Source organism: Kryptolebias marmoratus, linkage group LG2 (assembly GCF_001649575.2).
Source record: "Kryptolebias marmoratus isolate JLee-2015 linkage group LG2, ASM164957v2, whole genome shotgun sequence".
Lineage (NCBI taxonomy): Eukaryota > Metazoa > Chordata > Actinopteri > Cyprinodontiformes > Rivulidae > Kryptolebias > Kryptolebias marmoratus.
The window spans coordinates 4,350,266-4,374,602 of NC_051431.1; the positions used below are offsets into that span (position 1 = coordinate 4,350,266).

Here is a 24,337-nt window from a genome sequence, read left to right on the forward strand (position 1 = left end):
GGTAAAGCACTAACTATTGGTAACTATTTAACAGAACACCAGTTGAAAGTTGACAGGATTATCTATTTATGTTCAGAAATGTTGGAAATTTTAAAATTTGTAGGAATTCATGCACGTTAGAATTACAGGCCTAAAGGAATTCGGATTAAATAAATTCCACATGTACTTCCTTTGCTTTTGAAACACATTTTCTGTTATTTAACCTAAAGGAAAGAGTTTGTTGTGTTGGAGTGAACTGTGCCTTTAAAATGTCTGCTCCGCCTCTGGAAAGGCGTCCCAGGAGCCTGAAGTTTGATGTCCTGCCCAAAGTTTAGACTCCACTGGAGGAAACTTTTTTTTTTTTTTTTCCCCCCTCTCTCTAAGACAGTGAGTTGTGGAGATTTGCACAGCAGCCAGCCATGAAGTTCTCCTGAAAGAAAGCTGACAGTAGTTTGAACTTCTCCTACTTCAGAACAGGAGGAAACTTTCTGCTCGCATTGTTTTTTCTGCGGTTGTGGGCTTTTTTTTTTTTTTTTTTTTTTTTTGTGGAGGGGGGGTGGGTGAGCGAGCTGGGGCCGGACGACAACACAGATTCCAGTGTGGAGTACTAGATATGCGCTTTGTTACATTTCCAAGTATGCCAACTGGAACCGACAGGAGAACGCTGCCTTTTACTGCCTACTTTGACAGCTAACGCACTTTATATATATAAAAAAAAGTACAGAAAGTTCCAGAAAAGTCAACTTAAAAAAAAAAAAATGCCTTCAGGTAACTTTTACTGAGTGGCGTCGAGATTTCCAGATTTTCCTGCTGCGTGTTTGGGATTGGAAAGTATTCCGGACACTTTAGGGAAAGTTCGCAGATTGTTCTTGTTAAGTTCTGAGGCGACATGGATCCGAGCCAACACAACCCCCCCGCCGGACACCAGATCATCCACGTACGGGGCGACTCGGAGACGGACCTGGAGACGCTGTTTAACATCGTGATGAACCCGAACAGCCCTAATATCCCCCATTGTGTGCCCATGAGGATGAGGAAGCTGCCAGACTCCTTCTTCAACCCCCCGGAGCCCAAGTCCCATTCCAGACAAGTAAGCCCGCCCTGTTTGTTCCTGCTGAGAAATCAGAGCTGGGCCCATCCTGTCTGTGGACACAACTCTGGGCTTTCTGTCGTGTCCCTGAAAGAAACCCTCTCTCTTCCTTTAACCCTCTTTCAACAGATGTTTGAGTTTCAGTTTTTAGGATGTCATGCCCTCCCAGGGTCCCTGTTTGTAGGAATGTGTCAAAATTAGCTGTATTTGCAACTAAAAGTGTCAAATTAGCCCCTCCTGTTTGACATATTTAATTAAAAAAAAAGTAGCAGTGACGTTTGTGCGGCTGTGTGTTTCCCAGATTAGAGAAATCATTTCGGATTAAGCTGATCCACGGAAACTTGTGGTTTCCTGTAAAATGAGTTCGTCGGAACTTGTTTCGGTCGTTGATCGTATTTATAGAAGAATAAAGTAAAGATTATAGCGAAAACAATTAAACACTCGGGTCTTTGTTACATTAAAATCAACATTCTGTGCAGTGAAGAAATCTTACTGTGGTTGAACCCCCCCCACACACACACACCTTCAACTCCCTCCTCCACTCTGAAGTTTTGTAACTAGTGCGCATGCGCGGTTTTGCAGCCCTTCTGTCCCACACAGGCCCGTTCTCCTCTTCCAACCATGCTGCAGGTCCAACAAAATAAAAAAATAAAACCGAATATAGCAATATAGCGAAACATTAGGCTTAAATCTGAAGCTTTATAGACAAGATCACAGGTAGTAAAATAACCAGTAAAGTAAAATCTATGGCAGGTTTCCTGCAGTTTTGGAGCAACATGGGTAATTTGGGGAATACAAATTCTCTTTTTGTTGTAGGAAAAACTTTTTTTTTTAAGAAATGTTCACAGTTAATTGGAAAGCAACAGTAATCACTATAAGGGTCAATGCACAGTGAATTAAACTAGTATTCCTTGAAAAAACGCATATCACACCAGCGTTGCATACAAAGATCTTGTGCAATCTGTTAGTTTCTAGAAGTGAGTGATGGGAATGACTGTTCGCCGGCTAGCCTGCTCCGTATCTGCAAGACTGACTGAGTTAGAGTCATTTTTGTGTTTGCTGAGGTTGGTCAGGCTGTGGCAGCCATCTTAAACCAGGCTGACTCATTAAGCTAATCATTTGTGGATGTAAAGGCAATAACTAATTTCTGTTTTTTAACAAAATTTGGCCAGTGATTCATGAGATATTTCGCTAACAGACACAGGGTTGACTCCCTGTTTTAAACAAAGATCTTGTGTGATTTGTTGGCCCTCAGAGGATGTGTTTGATATGACTCTCAGCTGGTAGAATCCAAAATTTAGCTCAATATCTATAAAAGTTATAGAGGTTAGTTATAGAGGTTTTTGTATTGGCTAAGGTTGATTAGCTGTGACGGCCATCTTGAATCAGGTTACATCTAAAGGTTAATCAGTTGTAGATGTACCTCCTAATGATTACTTTCTGAAAGTTTCCATAACAATTCATCCAGTGTTTCATGAGATAATTTGCTAGCAGGCAAACTTAATAAATAATAAATAATTTCTTTAAATAGATATAATTAAACATTTGCTTTTAACAAAGACGGTGTTTGTATTTATGTATTTCCAGGCCAGCACTGATGCTGGGAGTGGCGCCGTGCTCACCCCCCACCACGTCCGCGCCCACTCGTCCCCGGCCTCCCTGCAGCTGGGGGCTGTGTCTGGGGGCTCCCTGTCTGGCATGGCCTCAGCGGGTGCTTCTCCTCAACATCTCCGTCAGTCTTCGTACGAGATTCCTGATGACGTGCCCCTGCCCGCCGGGTGGGAGATGGCCAAGACTTCCTCTGGCCAGAGATACTTTCTCAAGTAAGTATGGCTGCAGCCAGTTTTTTGTTTTCTGCAGTTCTTGAAAAAAATGTAGGTTTCAACATTGGTAGCTAATGTTTTAAGCAGACAAAATGGAAAAGTTAGGAATTATCTGTGCATATATTTGTATTTCTTTAGATGTTACCTATTGAATCACGTGTTATAATTATTTACAATTTGTGTTAATTCTAACACAACTTGAAAAATGTACTTAAAGGTACTCATTGCAAACATAGAAAAGGTTATCCTGAACTATGCTGCAGTTTGAAAGAGTTTACTCCAGTAGTTTTCCAGATATATTGATAAACAACTGGGAAATGCGGCTATGCACTCAGTGTAAACAAAGCACTTTGTTGAATCTGCCAAAAAAAAAAAGCCACATGGAAGCTAATGTCCCGTGATTGACCTACATTAGGTTGTGTAGGTAAACAAATATGGAGGAGCTGGACAAGCGTAGAATCTCGACAGATATGTTTAGATGACAATATAAGAGTGAATCTGCTGCTAAACGGGAAAGAAAAGAGAGTCTGGGTAAGACAACTTGATAGAACGGAGATTGAGGATCAAGCAGGGTAAAGACGGCTCTGCATTCAAACACGAACATCTTTAGTAAAGTTTACCATTTCAACCGAAGCTTTCCTTTTATCTGCATACTTTACTCAACAAAGCTGTGCAGAAACGCGTACAGATACGTCTTCCCCTTCCAAAACGACTCTTCCCTGGACGTTGTTAGCCTATTTTCAGTCACTTCAGCTGTTTCTGGAGGTAAAAAATGCACGTGGTAATTATCATCCAGTCGCACATTTTGCTTACAATTTTAAAATTTATTAACTCATTAACCATCAATATGAAAAAAATTGTTTTTTTATTGCTTTTTGACTGTCCTTCATGATATTGCAATGAGCCGCATTGTTTGGCTGCATCTTTATACGGTTAAACATAGATTTACAAAGAACTTTACGTGAACTGTAACAAGCCCAGACTGTTGAAAATTCATTGTAAGACTGAACAGTTTTAACTCTCAGTAGTGGTCATGACAAGTCCAAGTTAGCCGAGAAGCTTGTCTCATACTGAAGCTCTGTGCCGTCTGCGTAATGCTGACAATAACTTTCAAATTAGCTCCAGTCCACAATGGTGGGCAGTGTGCTCAGTAGGAGACAATTGCAGAAGTTAGATTGTAGGTTATTAAATCTGGTGGCGTCTGCAAACAAGAGAAGTCTTGAGGGACCTCTGCTGTATGTGGTGTTCCTTTTCTTGGTCTCAGGTTTCAGTAGAAACAATGGACCACTGTAGCTGCCCCAGACAGCAAAGGACGGCCAGCTCTGCAATACTCATCTGCTCACCAGCGGATCTTCTCCACACCGAGAATCCAGAGTGAACCTGCAGTTAGCAGGGAAATGAGGAGCTTTTCAGGTTGTCCCTGAGCTCAGATCCTCAAATTGGGTTTCTGTGGAGTAGTTGTGAACAGCCAGTATCTTACCTGCAGTATTTTGCAGTTAAAATGATCTCAGTTTGGAGAACAATTCTTGTTGATGAGTCAAGCTAATAGCTGAATAAATGCTAAATAAATTGCTAAAAGCAATAAAATAACATTATTATGAGGGAATGCTTTATTGTAAACTTGCATGGCGTCACTTTTGCGTCAGATCTGATGGTTATTTACTCAGACGTGTGTGAGTATTTACACTTCAGAGTGCTTAGTTGGAACACACTCCACATATGAAACATGTTGCTTACTGAGGAGTAAAACTCCACAACATGGCATTCACTTCAACCACTGTGACATTTTTGAGGTTGGAGTTGTTTCAAGTTTGCAAACTCACTCTTAAATGGGCCCTTTTCTGAGGAGCCTGATTTACTGATGAGAGTTTTTTTTCAGATTTTCCTAAAGTTCTGGAAACGGTACTCTGCAACACACACTGTGGACTAACATGTTAGCTTCTCATTTATTTAGATCAGAAACAAGCTTTTATTACCAGATGGCTTTTGGCTCCTACATCTGGAGAACATCTGGTCCATTTGAAGATGTTCTTTTAAAAATGTAAACTTTTAAAACACTCGGTGCAGCAGGATGAAAACGCCCCTCCCACAAGTTGAGCATGCGTGGAAAACTTCCTTTTTTAAAAGTATATTAGTTTGAAAATCCATCCTGCAGCTTTGTTTGCTTTACTAATCAGAAACTATTCAGAAACCAAAACAAGAGGAGATAAAGAAGTACAGTTTTTGACTGAGTGGGCCGTTCGCTGTAGTAAATCAGTGACTCGGAACTTCTCGTGACTTCAAGCTGCTTTAATTGTTCTATGCGAGGGATCGTGTTCAAGTAAGGCAAACTCAAGGAGACATGTTCCAAACACTGCACATCAAAGTGCAGATACTCGATCTGGAATAAAGGTGGCCTCGGCAGAACTGCTGGAAGAAACTCCTCTCCTATTTATAAACAGGGCTTGTCTGACGGAGCCGTGTTGCAGAGGGAGTGAATCAGAGCCAGAGAGTGTTTGTGTGGGTGGGCAGGCAGGCGGATGGGACTGGTGGGGGTGGGGAGTTCACCAGCCAGCAGAGCAAAAGCTGAGCAGAGAGTGTGGGCTCACATTTCACTTCGACGACTGCTGTTGTCCTTAGAGATAAATCAACCCGAGGTGAAAGTTTTTAAAGATATTGTTTCTTCTTGTTTACTGGGACACTGCAGGATTATTCAGCGGCTAATAATGATTGGCTTCTGTGCGTCCCAGCAGTTCAGCAGATGTCTGTGTCCCGCTCCCTTTAAAAAAAAAAAAGTCACTCTCAGTTTTGGGATGAATGGAGCTGTGGCTCTGTGTTGGTGTTAAATGGCAGCCATGTGGAGATGACTAGAAGAAGGGCCAGGAGGGACTCTGGCCCTGCTTTTGTCCCAGCAGTGTAACACTGATCTTTATTCAGACCACAGGCCTGTTGAGACTCATGTGAGCTTTCCCAAAATAGACAAATGGCTGACATGAAGTTTAAAGATGGCGACAGAAGAGCCGAGGCTTTGTTAAAAGTTTGTTCTTCACACCTAAAAGGTTGGGCTCTTTTCAGGCTCGATAATGTAAATATTAATCATTGATTGCGTGTGTTGGACGTAGTGCGAGTTTAACAGAACTAATTGATTTTCTCTTCCTTTCTTTTAAATGGTGACTAAAGCTGAAATTATTAGTCGATCATTAGATTTGGAAAAATATTTTAATAATATTTTTTTTAGCTGTTTAATAAGAAAAACAGCTAAACTAAAACCAGCTAATCAGTAGCTGCCAGACTTTTTTTTAAAAAACAGGAGTTATATATTAGCAATTCTTCTACAAACTGTTTTGTTTTTATGGCTGTTGGATAAAAACAAAGCTTGGAAGACTGTCAACAAAGTCTGTTGACCTTTCCTCCTCTTTCTTCCAGCACTTTAGTGGGGCCTTTGATTTATGGCGGCGGGGCCACAGAGGTTGGGTCACCTTGCTCAGCGCGGGGGACGGGGGCAGGGCCGGCTCATAAACTAATGAAGGTTTCTAATTTAGACACACCGGCGAACTCAGAGAGGTAATCACTGTTTCCGGAGCTTATTAAATGCAGCTTTGAAAGGTCTTTTAGTTCGTGGGAAGTCGGCCTTAAGCTGAGGAGAAAGCTTTGGGGGAGAAGCCATTGTCTGCCCTCAGGGGCAGGTAGAGCTCTGTGTGGATGGACACTTTTGTCTTTTCACACCTAAATTTCTAAAAGTTTTTTTTTTCAGCTTGGTTTCCCACAGTCAAGGTAACCAACTTGTCATTGGTTGTGATAAAGAATAATCAAATTATTAATTCTCATGTGGCTAGATTAATGATTTCTTTCACTTTACTGTTTTCTTAAAATCTGTTTTTAGTGTTTATTGATTGTGTTTTTACACTGTCATGCTGCATGAACTGATGGGTAACAATACCCAGATAACTAGTTTAACTGTTTATCTTTTTTTTTAGCAGTTTCAGTAACATCTGGTGTGCTAAATATAAATCAGACACTCTTTATTTCAGCAGCATAGATGGGTCTTTTAGCCCTCAAGCTGTCATTAAAGTTACTCATTGCAAAGTCATGAAGACGAGTAAAATAAAAAAGAAAATAACAATAGAAAATGTTCTTTCTCATCAATAGTTAATGTGTCCTTAAATTATTTTTTTAAACAAAATTAGTAAATAGCTGCCAACCTTGTGTATTTATTTACCGATGGAAGTGGCCAAAGTGACTGAAAACCAGTCAACAATGGTCATTTGGAATAAAATCATTATTTTACTGGTAACTTTTGATCAAGTTTTGTTGGGTTTGTTTGCTAATATCCAACTTTGTTGTTATTTTAACTTTGTAATATATGTTCATGTTATTTTCCTTATATCGTGACAAATCCAAACCTTATTAAAATTCATTTCAAACACAAAATGCAACAGCAGTTTAGAGAAATACAGTTGCAGACTTAATGTTTGACTCATTAGCATATTTGTTGTAAGTTCTCATCAATTTGTACTTTTAAAAAAAAAAAGTCTATCTTATCTAAGTGACCTGAACTCTTTTGTGAAGCTTTAAATGATAAATCCACAAATTGGATTCCATACTTGGCTGTTTTGAAGCAAAGCCACATGGTCCATCACAAATGGTGCTGTGGAGAGCGGGCTGTAAGCCTGTGTGAAGGCCTCATTTGAAACAACTTTGTGTTTGACAAACTTTTGGTTTATTGACCACACACAGACAAGAACCTTCCTGTTTGACTGTGGCCTGTCAGCTCGGTACACAAACGGGGCTGTGAGAAAGTCAGCCTAGTGTTTACCAAAGTCTTGATGTAACACCTCTGTTTCAGACATCAATGCCTCCACTGTCGCCAAGGGCATCGCCACAGTAAGAAGGGGACCCTCCAAGGTGGGGGTTATAACTCACGGTGCATCGTATTTAGCTGTATTCAAAAAAAGAAAACCAAATCTTGATGTACTGGCTGACATATCTCAGTTAGCAATGGGTGAAGCAAATCTTTTAAATTAGGCTTGGTCAGCTGTAAAGATGAACTTTATTCAGTGCCTGTCCTTTCTGAATTAGTTTCTTCATTAGTAAGTTTGATGGTACAAACCATCCTTCAAAGAGAAACCTAAAGCCACAAAGGGGTCACAGAGGTCACCCACATAATCTCTCTTGATGATGTCCTGCTGATAGAGAGGCAGCCAGGCATCCCCAGTCAACCAGAGAGGAGGTGATGGTCCTCATCTTTGAGGAGTGATTGCATTTGGCCTCCCTCAGTGCACTCTACACTCATCTGCCTCAACCACCTTCCAGGCATATACTCCCTGGGTGGAGTCCCTGCGGCCTGAGAATCCCATTTTTAACATTTTGACAACTCAGCTGTGGGAGGGTTTCATCATTGCTGCACATCCATAGCTCCACTCCCCTATTTTAGGGTAGTAAAATGTGGATTTTGACATCTGGCTTTGAAGAAGAGCAAAGTCAGCAGAGTAAATAATCAGTCTGGGATCAAGTCCAGCTTTGATCTGCTGGTTTGCTGGTAGCACAACTTTCTCAGAGACATTTAAACCACTGAAATAATTTATTTTTCAGTAGGTTGTAAATAGAAGAATGTGAATTAGAAACTTGGATCTCATAACAGATGGTAACACTCCAACATTAATCTTTGCCGATCGATGTAGAAGACCGTCAAAGATGAACGACTTGAGTGATAATGTAGAGAAATGACATACAAATGAAGGAGTCGGCAACTTAAACTGAAAATGCTGTCAATGGGCCTCTTCACGAAAACAAACTAACATTCCTTAAAGGAAAACGTATAACCAACCATTTTAGGTTGAGAAAGAATGCAGTTATTGCTGATTTGGTCAAACCTTGTAAATGATGTTGTGTGTTCTCATGCAATACTGAGATCACACAATCAATGTTAGCGTTGGAAGTATGTGTCGTGAATGACTGTCAGTTACTAACACACCAAACCTTAGCTTGATATTGCTAAATTTGACTAACTTACAGCCAATTTTTGTCTTTGATATTGAAGTTGGTTGAAGAGCTGTGGTGGCCATCTTGAATTAGGTTGACAATAAAAGTTAATCAGTTGTAGATGTTTATCCAGTGATGACTGTCTGAGTTTCACTTAGTTCATGAGATATTTTGCTAACAGACAAAGTTGACTTCAATAATTATCGACAACGCTTACAAACAAACCCAGACATGGGTAAAAACATTATCACCCTTTTGCCTTCTATGGCTGCCAATAAAAACGTGTCAATGAAAAGCACCATGTTGACAACTAAACTATAAATCATCAAAAGGATCAAGAGATTTACTTTTGTGATTAGTTTACTCAACGGTTTACTCACGCTTTGTGCTACAATTAAATAGGTTTGTAACGGATACTTTCCTAAGCACAGCTGTCTCCGTGTCTGTGATATGTGGCTATTAATTACAAGAGAAGTTTGGGAGAAAGCTCCTTCGCTGGGCTTGGAATGGCCGTTCCGAGTCCTGTGGAGGCTGTGGAGCAGCAACTGGTGGCCTCCAGCCTTCCTAACAGTTGCCATGACATTGTTTTGTTTTAGGTTTCACCCACAGGAAGTGGTGTATAGCTGGTCATATAGGGTTTAGGGCACCTTTGATTGAATGGATTATCTTTTAGTTTTTAAAGCTGGTGATGAATTACTGGCTCTTGGTAATTAATTAACCCGTTTCCTCAGTTCTCACGTGGCTCTTTGAATACAGTGCAGCGCTGAGTTGGAAGATTTTGTCAACACGCTTTTGATTTTCATTGCCTCCATTTTGCACTTTGGATTTGTTTATGTCAGTTTTAACAAACTGAGCAACAAAAGTTGGTATCTAAACAAAAATTGTGTGCACAGGTTGGAAATCAGATTTTTGAGCTGATTGGATTTTTTTCTGTCGTTGGCGTGCCAAAATGTGCAGGCTTCTCATTTACCATTAAACCCTCCCTTCCGTCCCAGTGCTGGTCTACCATTCTCCTCCCACAGTTCCCCATTCCCCCCCCCCCCCATCCTTTCAAAAACGTGTTACAGTTTCATGCGCGTCNTATTTATAAAATGGGTTATAGTTTCTAGAGTGGAATAGCAGCAGGGTGGGCAGTGCACTCTGACTGTAACCAAACCACAGAAACTCTTGGAGCTTGTAGAGTCTGCAGGACTCTTTTCTGTTGTAGTCTCCTTCTGCTCCATGTGACCTCACTTTCTAAGGGCCACCTTTGGTTGGAGCGCTTTTTTTTTTTTCCCCCTGCGTAGTTTGTGTGTGTGATGCAGACCGAGAGCGAGAGGGGGCTGGGGGAGGGCTTGGTAAGGGATTTGGCAGCTCCTTTGATCAATAAAGCATAAACAAGAGGGGGGCTTCAGAACGGGTTTCATTGTGCCAGGGGGAGGAGTGCTGAGTCAGGCCCACTCGCTCTCTGGCCTGGGATAGAGAGCAGACAGGCGGGATGGGATTACCAAACAGGCCAAGAGAAACTTTTTGAAGCTCTCACTTCATCCAGCTGTTCCAAAATCTGCTCTAATGGCACTTTAGGATCAAATGAACGCTGAGCTGTGAAGAGAAACGGTGAAATGTTGTGAAATAAATCACTAAGAAGAATATTTCACGGCATTATAAATAAACTCTGTATTTTTGTCCCGTCTGTGGAGATTTGTTCACTCCTACGGTACAAAAGCAGAAGTTTTGGCATTGCATAAACAAGCTGCTGGAGTTTGTTTAAAATGAGAGGGGCTGGTGCGGGGGTCTCCTAAATAGGATGCCTCGGAAAACAAAACAAAAGTGAATAGTTAGGTTTTTAGGTCGTAGCTCAGTCTGCGCCTTTGTCATGCAGGTGAAAGCTTTGTAAATGTGGCGCCAGATTGTTAAAGCCCCTGACACTCTGCAGTGTCCGAGGCGCTTCCAGGAAAAAGGACCCCCTGCGTCGAGCCCTGGGACTGACCCTCCCTCAATGGAGAGGGTCCCGCCTGGGAGAGGAGGGCTTCCTGTATTAGCTTTCCATCTTAATCAAGCAACAAGTGCCAACAAAGCACTAATTATCAATGCCTTCACAGAGTTCACACAGCGCCCCTCCCCCCCCAGCCCTGTCCTGTCCCGGGATAGATAGAAAATAGATGAAGCAACATTGTTTGATGCTACAATAGTTGTTTTGAAGCCAATTTTAGCCTTTTAGGTATTTTAAGGATATTTAAAACATGAGGCATTTTTTTATCACACACAAAAGAAAACTGTCCAAGTAGCTGATTTTTGTCTGTCTGCACATTTTGTGTTGATTCTCATTTGAGCTTATTACTAGAAGAGAAATGATGATTAAAGAGCTCTGATTATTGTCTGCTGCCGATAAGTGGAAGGTGGGCCCGTGTCCGGGTCTGTTGGCGAACTATTTCATGAACCAGTGTATGGATTTTAATGAAACTTTGCTTTTTATTCTCTTCCCAGCCACATTGATAAAACCACCACCTGGCAGGATCCTCGTAAACCCTTGCTGCAGATGAACCAGGCGCCTCCTCCCAGCTCCGTGCCGGTCCAGCAGCAGAACCTGATGAACCCAGCCACCGGTGCGTATTACAACTCTGTTGTGAGTTTGACGTGTTTGGTTTTCAGCGTTAGCTTTAAAATCGTCGCCTGGTCGTAGATGGAAATTTGTTTTCCCGCAGCATACAGTGAAATTCAAGCGTAGTCTAGTTCCTACATGTCACTAATCTGCATAACTCGGTTCTGACCATACAGTTGGAATTTGCCCCAGGTGTGGTAAGGCTGAGGCACAACATTACACCTCCTCTGTGACTCACACAGATGACGTTACCTTCTTGTCTCCTGTAGATACTGTTCTACCTGTTAACCTGTTAGTAAATAAGAAACAAATAACCTCAGATGTTAACAGTCGGTCTTGTTTGTTGCAGTGATTCACTCAAAGATTAGAAATGGACCTGGTCTTCTCTTTGGATAATCTGTTGCCTATGTAGCCTGTTTAGTGTCTGTTTGTGTGTTTTGTCTCATCATGCGAACACATTTAAAATCACTCCTTTGCTTTCTTGGCTCCATCTCCATTTTACTTCAATCATTTCCTTTGGAATTTTATGGAGCGTTGGTAAATTTAGGAAAAATCTGCATATTAGTGAAGACAGATCCCTGCATCAGGTGACCTGTTTGCATTTCTTTAGCATTATTTTTATCTGGTGTCCCTCAGGACCCCTTCCTGATGGTTGGGAACAGGCCATAACACCAGACGGAGAAATTTACTACATCAACCACAAGAACAAAACCACATCCTGGCTAGACCCACGCCTCGAGCCACGCTATGGTGAGTTGGTTATAGGCTTGGATCTTTTTGTTTATTTCTTGACGAAAGTAAAATACCACATACTTCCACTGCTTTAAAAAGATTCACTGTACAAGCAATGTCTAGGGGAAAAAAAGCCTTACACAGAAGTAATCGTATCAGTAATTTCCAAGAGTTTTATTTTGGCCAAATCCTATTTCATCCCTTCTCCTTCCTTTGTGGCCCTACTCCTACATGTTGTGTCTTCATGCTGAGAGGTCGGGCTTTCCCAAACGTTTTAGTGATGTGTGTGTGTGTGTGTGAGTGTGTGGGGGGCAAAGGGCTATGAGCTGTGGCTTCAGGGTTTCTGCACGCTTCTGTCTGTAAGGAAAACTGGAATATTTTAAGATTCAAATATAAGACCTACATGAATTCCAAAAAATGATTTGTTTTTAAATCCACAAAGCTTTAATGCTTAATCAAAATCTAAAGTTATAAAAAAAACTGAATGAGTGTAATTTTTTTAAGTTTTAGACAAAATTCCATTTTCAAATCAAACGTTATTAGCTTAACATGATGATTTCTCAGTTGTCTGAACACATTAAAAGTCACCCAGTCAGACAAGAACTATGTTTGATACTGAATCTAAACTAGCAATGAATTGATTTTCTGGAAACATTGGTTTGTTTGCATTGTGTATTTATCACGCTGCTCTGTTTTTATTCTCTCTGAAAGCGATGGTTGCTTATGTCATGAGTTCTTAACACAAGTTCCAGTCACGGGTCCTTAATTTGCTTTTTATTAAGCAGCTAAAGTTTAACTCTAAATATACAAGCTCGTGGTTTAAAACCATTTTGGGACTAACTGCTTTTAAGAAACTTTCACCTTTCCACTTTCGGAGCTCTGGTTTGTGCATAAATGATGTGTCATCGCAGTAAAAACGGTGATTCATTCCTTCGTCGGTCACATTCTGTTTTGATGGTGTACAATGTTTCAGACTGACTGGGCGAACAATCGTTGGGTGAAAGCAGATTTCTCCAAACGCTCCCACCCCCCGCCCCCACCCCGCCCACGCACGCACACACCACCACCCTCAAAATTCTCACCTAACCTTTTGTCAGCCATTTTAGAGTTGGTGCAACAGCTGAGTTAGCTATTAATCCCTCGGGCCGAGCTAAAGTTTGACAGTTGGCTTTCGGCGTGCGGTGGCCGGGGCGGGTGAATTAGTGACAGGACTTGGGTACATGTGCTGAAACGTCTCTGTGGCCATGGGAATGAGCTAATCCTCCTGTGTGCCGGGAAGGCTCCTGCGTGTGTCGCTCTGACTCATTTTTTTTTGCTTCAGGTGTCATCCTTTCATAGCAGCAGCGTTCCCCGGGGAGCCCCCCCCCCCCCCCAAGTTTACACAACCAGCGTGTGTGAATCCTGTTCTGTCGTTTAAAGGTTGGCGTTAGATTATAATGAAATGGGCACTTAAGGGCATTGTTTTTCTGTAAGCGATTGTGTCGTGCGCTGAGGGGAGACTGGAAAGATCAAAACGGAGCTGCGAGGGGAGTGGGCCAGCTGGGAAGGGAGATGGCGACTGCGATCGGCGAAGCTCTTTGAAGATTTATAAGTCTTGAGCACACAAGGCGGCTGGGCCCCTGAGAGCGAGTGAGACTTTAACTCATCATGTGCCATAAACAATTTATTTTCTCCCGAGATGAATTTGTTTTCTGTATGACATTTAATGTCTCACACTTTTTGTGTTACTTAATCCTTCCTCTTTTTTAGCACTTGGACTTTGCAGAAATCTTTTCAAACTGTCTGTGAGCTTTTGATGCTGGAAGGAAAACCTTGTTTTTATTTATTATATTTTAATTTGATGTTTTACTTTTTTTTTTTTGCATGGAAATGGGCTGCTTTGCTTTGTAGGTTTCCAATTATAAGCCAGCTGCTTTGATAATGGAGGCTAATTTGAGCTTTGGGAAGAAAAGCAGCCGAGTGCCTTTAACTAAGGGTTGCTGCCGGCTGGCTTTCCCCCCAGTGTGAGGCCCTGTGAAGGCACAGCCCCGTTTCGCTCAAGCTCCAGACAGACTTGAATTTCTGCCAGGCCTCTTTATTCTGTGGTCCAACTCTTAATCTGTTCCAGACCTTTTCAGGGGGTGGGGGAGGTAGGGAGACACAAGGCGAAAGGGGAAGAGAGAGAGAGAGGAAAAAAATGGGAGGAACAGAGAAAATAAATCGAGATGGGATAAGTATGCCTCCTTTCCAAGGCCTAACAACATGGCGAGCAGTGAATGAGCTGTAAACATATAAGTTTAAAGAAAAGACGATTTTGATACTTTATTTTCCCTCATATCAGCGTAGAGGATCAGCAAGGAAAATTATGCAGGAGTCTTAACTGGAAAACAAGACGGATTCCCTCCAGAAGTTTTGTCAGACTCATATCAAAGCAGGCTGTCAGTATTCTGCTTTTGCTGTTGGAAATGGCTAAACAGAAAAAGATAAACATGGTCATCATGATGTCTAGGTTTGTAGGTTTGCAAACTTCCAGAAATGGAAATTTGGAACAGAGATAATTCTTTGCTGTTGATACCTTGTGTTACTGTGTCATTAAGGAAAATTTGACTGTACCTGTTTAGCCAACAAACATATACAGGCTCATGGATGACAACTTAAATAAAAAAAATAGATTGAGTCAAATTTTCACTTTGAGGGGATAATAATTTGATCAAAATTAAATGTTTTTGCCCTTCCCCCCCCAAAAAAAAGAGCTGAAAAGTTGAGTCTGGAAAAGTCTGTAATTTCAGACTTTAAAAGTGTAGAAACTTCTTCCCTTTTTAAGTCTTACTGGCTTTTTAACATTAATGATTATATATAAAAAAGACAAATCCTGATATGCTTCCCAAATAGTTTGGGAATTTTTCTTGATATTTTTCTTGATATTCTTGTCTTCATTCAGACCTTAGAGTTGAAGATGATAAAAACATCTTTCAGTCTCCACAGGCTTATCAAGATGCAAGAAACACAACCCCTTCCCAAAAGGCCTTTTTTATTGTCTGACTCGTTAAATCGACAAGATGGCAAATATTTAGTAAACTTTCCGAGGTGCTGTTGTCTGGTCAAACAGCTGGCACGCCCTCAGCTCTACCTGCCCCAGGTGATCCTGCAGCGTGACGTGTCTGCCGGAGCGATGGCCTGATAAGGGCTTGGGTTGCGGGAGTGCGTTAGAAGACAAAAGGCAGACGGTATTAGCTCGTCTCTTATCAGCCGGGCCCACCAGCAGTCACCACCTTCATGTGCTGCTGATTTAAACCACCCCTCCCTCCGAAGCCACACAGCCTCTCCAGCCCTGAAGGGAACTCGTCCTTTCTCACTCTCAGATGTAATTCCCTGCCTTGATATCACCAGTTTGTGCATAGTTCCTCGCAGCAGCGTTGGCAATTGTTTAAAGTTTTGTCTAAGGGGGGGGGGATCCTTGACTTGGTAGAAACTTCTCTGCCTCCAGGGAAAATTCCACCTAATTTCAATTTGTAGTTTAAAGACACAGTTTTGTTCCTGGTGAGCTGGATTATAAAACAAAGTTGAAAGGTTCTCATTTCAATTGTCATCAAGTCTGTTTAAAAAACATTTAAAAACAATAAAGTAAGAAACAAAATTCACACAATTATTTTTCTTACATTGATAGTTTGTGTCTGGACGCTGACAACTTTGTGCATTTGTTTACTTGACTGTAAAATGGTCAGTAATGGCAGGTTCATTGGAAGAGCCAAGACTACATATAATTCTGATTTATTTGTACCTGGCGTGTACTGGAGATTAAGATTCATGGTATAAATGTTTGAGTGTTAGAGTTGAGTTGGACACACATTGAAACGGGGAACTTCCCGCTCTAACAGAAGTTTCTGTTTGGATGCCAAGCTCTGTCTTTCTGGGTCTTCGTTGTCCTGCTTGATCCCTTGTATTCCTGGCAGTTGTCTGTCTTTTCTTTTTGCGTTTCACAGCAGGCTCTCTCTGTTTCTCTGTCTCCTCCGAGGTTCTATGCTTGTTTGATTCAGCCATATTTATTTACCTACGCAGACTTACGTCCGCGTCGGTCGCAGCTCAAGCTTCCATGTGGTTTCTGGATTCATACAAGCGCTTTGTTTACATTGAGTGTGTACCCGCATTTCGAAATTTCACATCAACATATCTGGTAAACTACTGGAGTGAACTCCAAAAAAAGGTTAAAAAACAAAAACCACTGGACTTTTTTTTTTTTTTTTGAATTGGTAAAGCTCCTTGGATGAGAAGCAAAATGTTTTCAACTACAGAAAAAATTCCAGTTGTTTTTGTTTTATATTGACTATGTCCTGGATGACTGAGAATACTCTTTCAAACTGTACCATTTATTATAGTCCAGAATATAGTTTGCAATGAGTACTTTTCAATAAGTTGTTGTTGAATTGTGTTTGTAAATGCAGTTTAACTGTTGTTTAGCTTTTTTTCTATCCGTTTATTCGAAGTCCTCCTTAGAGCGGGGGGGCCTGTTGACAAGGCCCATGTGCAGGAACTCCATCATGAAAACAGTTAATGGGGCCCTGATCCTGGGGAGATCCAGCCTCAAAAGGCCTCACTATCTGTAAAAGATAAGAAGCGGAGAGAAGAAACAAACTCCCCTCGCTTCGGTGTGTGAGGGAGAGAGAGAGGAGGAAGCTGTGTGTGTTTGTGTGCATGTGCTGGAATGGGTGGGGGGGCAGCGTGGGCAAACGGGGTGGGGGGTGGCAGGCAGGCAAGGCAGGGTGGGACCGCCAGAGCTTCCCAGGGAGAGCCCTGAGCCACGGTTCATTCAGCTCCTGCAGAAGTGTAAACAGACAGTGATTGATTGAACGGTGGCGGGGTGGGCAGCGCAGCGCAGCACAAAGATGAAACGCTGAGCCACCGTCACAGCTTTGTTTTGGTTGCCTTTGCAAGCAAACACCGTTGGTTCCATGACTGTAGCTCTTATTTCTCCACCACACCAATAAAAGCATGTGACCTGCTTCACATGCATACATTCGCTGCTGTAAACTTATGTTTATTAGAGCCCCCCACCCCACACACACACACACACATCTAAGAATAACAAAGATTCCTCCGCTCCGCTTCTAATGCAAACACATGTAGTTCGCTTGCTAATGCACAATTCAGTCACATTTGTTGTGCGCTAACAGCAGTGTTTACATAGCACGATGTTGGCCTGAACTAATTGCATTCTTTTCAAATCAGTTAACACGGAACCGTCAGGCCGAGAGAAGGAGGCAGTCAGTCTGGAGGGGTAATCTGCCGCTCGTTTAAAGAGAAACAAAATGCATAATGAAAGGATAAGTCATGACTGATGCAATGTACAAAAGCAACAAAGCCTGTCTTAGTCGGTGTGTGGGAGGGGATCAGGTCTTACAGGAATACTTGTTTCAGATAGAAAACTTCTGCTGGGACTTCTCATCCCACACAACCTGCTGCACTGGATCTCCTCTCGTACAAGTTGGCCCTGTTGACGAGCTCAGGTTGTTAATCTTGTTATGTCATTGCTTAAATGCAGCCAAGTTCGAAAGAAAAGGCTGCTTCCGGTGTGTTTTAATACATCTACATGTTTGTTATAGCTTTCATTAGACACAGGTGTCCAGTTTTTCAGTATTGCTCAATTTAAGTTTTGTTCCTGGTTTGGATACTTTTAACATTGTTTAAAAGAAAATGACAAAACCTATCTTGATCTTACCATAGTTTTCTGAAAGGAAATGGGTTTTATCTGTTTAAAATCACACAATGGTCCCTGATAAGATTGTTACAGACAGCGTTTGTTTTTCTCCTCAGCCTCTCACCTGTGTGCCCTCGGCACGTTACGCCGCGTCAACGGTTCACGTTGAAGATTGTCCGATATGTTTCTGTTCGCAGCTCTGAACCAACAGAGGATCACACAGAGCGCTCCGGTGAAACAGGGAGGCCAGCTGCCTCCCAGCACTCACAGCGGAGTCCTGGGAGGAAACAACCAGATGAGGCTCCAGCAGATCGAGAAGGAGCGGCTCAGACTGAAGCAACACGAGGCACTTCGGCAGAGACCGCAGGTCAGCGCTCTTTGGGACAAATTTGGGCCTCAACGTACAAACTCATTAGGGAGGAAAAAAAAACTTTCAGTACATGTTCTCTTAAAGCGAAAACAGAGCAGTGAACTCCGGTGACTCACATGTTAAATGATGGCAGCAGAGATTTTTTTTTAAGCCTGTAATTCTTCAATAGGCCTTTCAATGAGTCATGAGTACATGAGTATAGTGGTGGATCTTAAGCCTCCTTTGATCAGTCTTTATTGTTCAACTCGCCTGCCATGAAGCCGTGTGAGTCATCGGTGGTAATTTTATCACTTCCTAACAGCGACGTGACAGTGCCGCCCACACAGGGTGGTACCGCCGCGTCTACTGGTTTACTCAGAACTGTGTCATAACACCAGAAACACAGCTTTCTGATTATGAATGAATCCTGACTCTGTTTACCCTGCCGTTCACATGGGTTGTTTAAAGTTCACCATGTAGGAAGTGACCCGTGTGTGTACACGCACCAGCCAGTAAAGAGAAACCTACTATCTAACCTCACTGAAAGTCCACAGAGATTATGTTCTGCAGCTTTAAGCAACTGGGTTATTGTCAGATTGTTTAGAAACTTTGTGTGACAAAGAAAGCTGGTTTCCTCAAAGATTTCCAGCCTTCTGGCTCACAGCAAACAGTCAAACCGGACCTGGAGTGCTCGGAACAACATAACCTCCTACAAACAGTCAATTTTTACATTTCATAGCGTTTCGACTTCTGTAGTTCTGCTCAGTACAGAAAAATAGATGCAGTTGCTTTGCTGACTACTTTCCACTTTATAATTATTTTAAAATGAACTAAAATGACAAACGGATGCTTCTCTTTTATTTATTTATTTTTTTGGGGGTGAGGTACAGCTAATACTTTGAATTTGCCCGTTTTAATTAGACTCCACCCATCTCTAAACACGATGCATGAGTTTTGATCTTGAGTTACTGTTTGATATAAAAATAGTAATTTGGAGGCACAAACGCGATGAAGTCAGAACTCAAGTATCTGCATCTAACCCTCAAATGGTGGAGAACATCTGTTGCCAGGTTAGATTTTCAAAGGCTGAATTATTCACTTTCACTGTTTGAAATCTGCTCTTAAATTCAAAAGCAGAGACACGGCTGTTAATAATGTTGGGTATTATTGGGTTTTAGCCAGTGGGGAAAGTTTGAGTGGATTGTGATGGCACTGATGCCTTTTTTTCCCTTTTTGTTCTTTTGAGAGGTAGCAGGATTCTTGTCTGATTTACAAGCTCAGACTCATGAAAGTATAAAGTCAGTTTTAGGCCGGTCCCGATGGGCAGGTGTTGGAATTGACGTCATCAACAATCGTGTCCCAATTTGTTTACTAGTTCCATGTTCATAAGCTTGGTAAATCCAACTGGTTGAAGTTTTCTGGTGGCTTTAAACAAATGTACGATCAGCTAAGTTTAGCTTTGAAGTTTCTGTGGATGTCTTACCAGATAAATCTGTTAAACAAACCCATTTTGGTCATGGGAGTGTAGGCTGCCACTAATCTTCCCCTCATCTCCAAATAGGAAATGTGACTTCCGGCGGCAGATGGGAAATTTAACTTTTGAGTTTCCCACTGGAGGAAATAAGAGCATTATATGCAGTTAAACTGTGGAAAAACCTCCCAGAACAGAATGTCAGTGATACCAGAAACACAGCCAGCAACATCCTGTGCTTTGACGCGACAATTAGGTCTAGTTTGACACATCTGTGACTTCCGGTTGGGCCGAACCTGTTTTTCAGCTGCTTAGAGATGAGGCAAGTGTGTCACGATGACAGGTCCCAAGATTTTATGATCTGGCTGCCTCCCTTTTGTTCTTTTCCTTGTAAAAAAAAAAAAACAACCTTAAACGGAGCTTAAAAATAGCGACACAAGTCATTTCATGTCACCGTCCTGTCGAAGGAAAAGAGAACAACGGGACTTCGTATCCTCAGCCTTTTAGGATCCAGCACAGAAAACAATAGTTTCTGACTGCAGGTCGCTTCTTACGCAACGTGAAACTTCCAACAAGACAACGTGGAGAGCAACACATTAGGAGTGTGCCTTTTCTTTGGTTTCACACTGACTGCTGAGGTATCAGGCAGCTGACTCAGGTTTTATTTGCCAGCTTGAATTCAACATGGCCGACCGAGCCACATCTTTCAGGATGTGGGAATGTTTGGAACGTGTTGAGGATAACTCTTAGCTACTGCAACGTCCACTTTACCTCATTATATGTGTTAGCTGTAGCAGCCGCTGTGGATGAAATCAGATGTAGGTGTTCATCCAGTGAGAGTTTCATTAAAATCCGTCTGAGATATTTTGCTAACAGACTAACAGGGTTTATGCCAACTGTTAAAACAAAAATCTTAGGTGAAGATCTTACATAGTGGTCATAGTTGGCTTTAGTGGCCATTTTGATTTGGGTTGTTTTCTGCACATTTTATTAAAAACCGCTCAGTGGTTTGTGAGATATTTTGCTAACAAAACAAATAGCATTGACCCTGTGTTGCCGCTGTGCTGAATCAGTTTGTGTCAATGTTGCTTAGGATTTTGTTGTTCGTTGACAGGAGCTGGCTTTGAGGAACCAGCTGCCCACCAGCATGGAACAAGACGGCGGCTCGAACCCCGTGTCCTCCCCTCTGGCCCAAGATGCTCGGACCATGACCGCTAACAGCTCGGACCCATTCCTCAACAGGTTAGTGTCTCAGTCTGCTGAAACCTTCGCTCCGTGACCCGGATAAGTGAATCTGTGTGCTCGACTGTTTGAGCCCGAGTTCTGCTGAGAGGTGAATTATGCAAGTTATAAAAACAGAGAGCTTGTCTCTTGGCTTAACCCTCCTCACATGGTAATGACTCACGCAGACCTGCAGATAAGTGGGAGTTTACCGCACAATCATGACCTCTGGTGTGCAACCGCTGCAATAAAGGTAAATGGAACCAAAATGGAGGTGCGCGTTCTGAAACTCTTGGAACTTGAAGAGAAAAGCCGCTGTGCTGAGACCCGATCAGAAACGGCTGCGGGAGGATTTTCGGTGTACGGGAGCGGCTCCACGTCATTCTGAACAGGCGAAGCTCCCGTTCTTCTCAGAGCGGACAAAGTGTGGAAAGGGCTGAATAGCAAGCAGGCCATGAGAACATGTGGTCCAGTCAGTAGACAGGCCGACCTAATCTCCCCTCCTCCCCCTGTTCCCTTCACTCCCTGCGTTCACAAAGGCCTCATTCATCCTGCCTCTGCCATACTCTGCCTACATATTTTTCTGCTAATTAGTATAGGCTTGTCAAATGTCTTCTTTTCTGCCTTTGTCTCTGTTGTCCCTTTCATTGTTGCTTTTTTTCCTGAGTTCTGCAATAAAGGGTGAAAAAGTGAAGCTCTGTTTCACTTGTGTCACCGTGGATTTGTCACCGCGGTCATTCAGATGGATGCCAGAGAAAACGAGATTTTCCTGGCAGAATGCGTGCCGAACGACGTCGCCGAAGAAGCTGAAACCGAGCTGAAAACTGCAAAATTCACCTAATGGCTAATTGTAGCAAAAAGCTATCAAACATGCTAATCAAAAGCGAGCTCAAAGTATCAAAACACTCAAGCTGAATGATTAAAAATAGCAAAAGGCGAGGTAAAAGCCAGAAAATCCCCAAAAGGCTAGATAAATCTAAAATGAGCAAAACGTTAGTAAAAAGCCAAAAGCATCTCGAGAAGACAACAATAGATCAGGTATGTTAATGATTTATCCATTTCTAGGGGGAAAATTACAGCAAGTAAAGTGAAATATTTTGCAAAAAACAAAAGGTAAAGCTGAATGAGCTGAACGTTTTATTAGACAAATAACCTAATCAGAACAAAGTGTGAGGAACGGGTTAGATGTCAAAATATGTATGGAAAAATAAGAAAGAATAACAAAAAAACACAAAAATGGTATAAATCCTCACTCAGGATTCAAACATTTCTAAAAGTTTCTCTGCAGATGGCCTCAGAGGTTATTATAGCTACGTTTGTGTTTTAAATAATCAAGTTTTCAGTATTTATTTAATTTCTTTTAGTGCCGTTTGAGAGAAAAGCGAAGCGAAGATCCAGTAAATTCAGGCGAAAAGCTCCTTGTGGGTTTCCGTTTGATTTGAAATCGATGTGGACCGTTTCTGATCTTCTCCTCTGTGATTCCCAGCGGGACCTACCACTCCAGGGATGAGAGCACAGACAGCGGGCTGAGTATGAGCAGCTACAGCGTCCCTCGCACTCCCGATGACTTCCTGAACAGCGTGGATGAAATGGACACAGGTGAGTTACCGTCTGTTCTTCTGCTTCTCTACGGGAAAATCAAACAAGCGAGTAAAAATGTGTGCAGTTAAAAAAAACAAGATTAACGGGCTGAAATTTAGCTGAAGATCTTTCCTCACATGTAACTTGAATTTTAGCACACACACCGTTCCCTGTACAGTTTGCAATTTTTCTAAAATGAAACAAAAATGGAAGAATAAATTATTGATGGATCTTAAAGTTTTAACAGACAAAATACTACAAAAATGACTTTCACTGACCTGTTACAGTTTATTTACACCATGTGAATAAATCTAAAATTAGCTACTTGTTTACAAAAGTTTACAACAAACAACCTTTTTCTTTTTAATTAATCTTATTTTTTAATTGTTGATTTTAATTGTTCTCTTTTGCAAGAGGATTTTATGTCAGTTATTGGTAAATATAAGATCTCAGCTGCTCAGTCGGAGACATTCAGACCAGACAGGCTTTAAATTTTAAATTAAAACTTTAAATTCTGCAAAATAAGGCTTGACAACATCTTCCCCAAATAACCACGGCCCTCGTAGAAAAAGATTCTTCAATAAACGTAGTTTCTCTTAAATTCTTCCACAGACACGGATAATAACTCGTTTTCTTCTGCTCACCAGGGGACCAACTTCCACCCTCCATGGCAACGCAGCCCAGTCGCTTCCCTGACTATCTGGACGCCATCCCGGGAACGGACGTGGATCTGGGCACCCTGGAGGGCGAGAGCATGGCGGTGGAGGGCGAGGAGCTGATGCCCAGCCTGCAGGAGCCCCTGAGCTCCGACATCCTCAGCGACATGGAGTCGGTGCTCGCAGCCACCAAGATCGACAAGGAGAGCTTCCTCACGTGGTTATAGAGGCCGGGAGCGAGGTGCGGCGCGGTGCGGTGCGGCGCGGTGCGGCGCGGTGCGGCGCGGCGCGGCGTCCTCCTCTTCGCTCCGAACTCACTGTTCCGACGCTCTGAACTTCTGCCTGCTCTCATCTGTGAAGGATTTGCTTTTTACCAGACATTTCAGCGAGCCTCTCTGGACTTCCGGGCCTCTCAGCGTGGAAGGCTAACCTCTTTTCAGGCAGTATTGTTCTGTTCTTTTCTCTGGTGTTGTTTTTTGTGTGTGTGTCTCTTAATTTTGTCTGTGTCTTCAAGGCTGGCCTATGAACAGACAATTATGCAAGGGCCCCTAAATTGTTACCAGAGCATAGAGCATAGCCGACCTGGGCAGGTGCACGAACTCTTCTGCGAGGACGGCCATTGTTGCTCGCCACCTGGCGTCCTTAGAGCCCGTCTGTCTTGCAGTATAGCATGGAAGCAGCACTACATAACTGTGTTTATTACAATTAGTTTGATAGCTTTATTTTTGGCCTCAGATTTCTTTAAAGCGAGCCTGCATAACCAAAAATGATGTATTTGGAGCGTAACGAACAATACTGATTTGGAGTGAAGGCAACACGAGGCCCACTTTGGAGAAGTTGGCTTTGCTTGGGGTGGGGGTACAACCTGGGGATCGACTACATTGCTGCTTGGCTGTGCCAGCTAGTCTAAGTTAAACCTTTTGATAGATCAAGTGCCTTCAGATGTATTTTTTTTATGCGAGCAACACTAATAACTCTCCAGCATCAGTGAGTATCAGGCTGTAGAAACGAATATGTTCTTCTAATGTTCAGTAATCCAAACTGTATTGTATTTTTATTTTTTAAACGTAAGGTGATTTTGGGGATCTTTTTTTGTTTTAATCTCTAGCTTCTTTGTATTTCCTTCTTAACGGAGCCTAACCCACTCTTCACGTGTTATATCTTTTTTAGTGTTTTATTTTTTAGCTTGTTATTCGTGTTATAATAGATTAGATCAAAC

The 24,337-nt window shown here is 42.2% G+C and overlaps 1 protein-coding gene across 1 annotated transcript; it reads left to right on the plus strand.

The window, feature by feature from the left end:
- The first annotated feature begins 523 nt into the window (after positions 1–523).
- On the plus strand, positions 524–23,971 carry yap1 (Yes1 associated transcriptional regulator). The gene is made up of 8 exons (XM_017416452.2): positions 524–1,069; positions 2,657–2,892; positions 11,320–11,438; positions 12,071–12,184; positions 18,038–18,207; positions 20,775–20,902; positions 22,368–22,480; positions 23,110–23,971. The coding sequence occupies exons 1-8, from the start codon at positions 869–871 to the stop codon at positions 23,343–23,345; spliced, it is 1,317 nt and encodes a 438-aa protein (XP_017271941.1). The 5' UTR covers positions 524–868; the 3' UTR covers positions 23,346–23,971.
- The last annotated feature ends 366 nt before the right edge of the window (positions 23,972–24,337 follow it).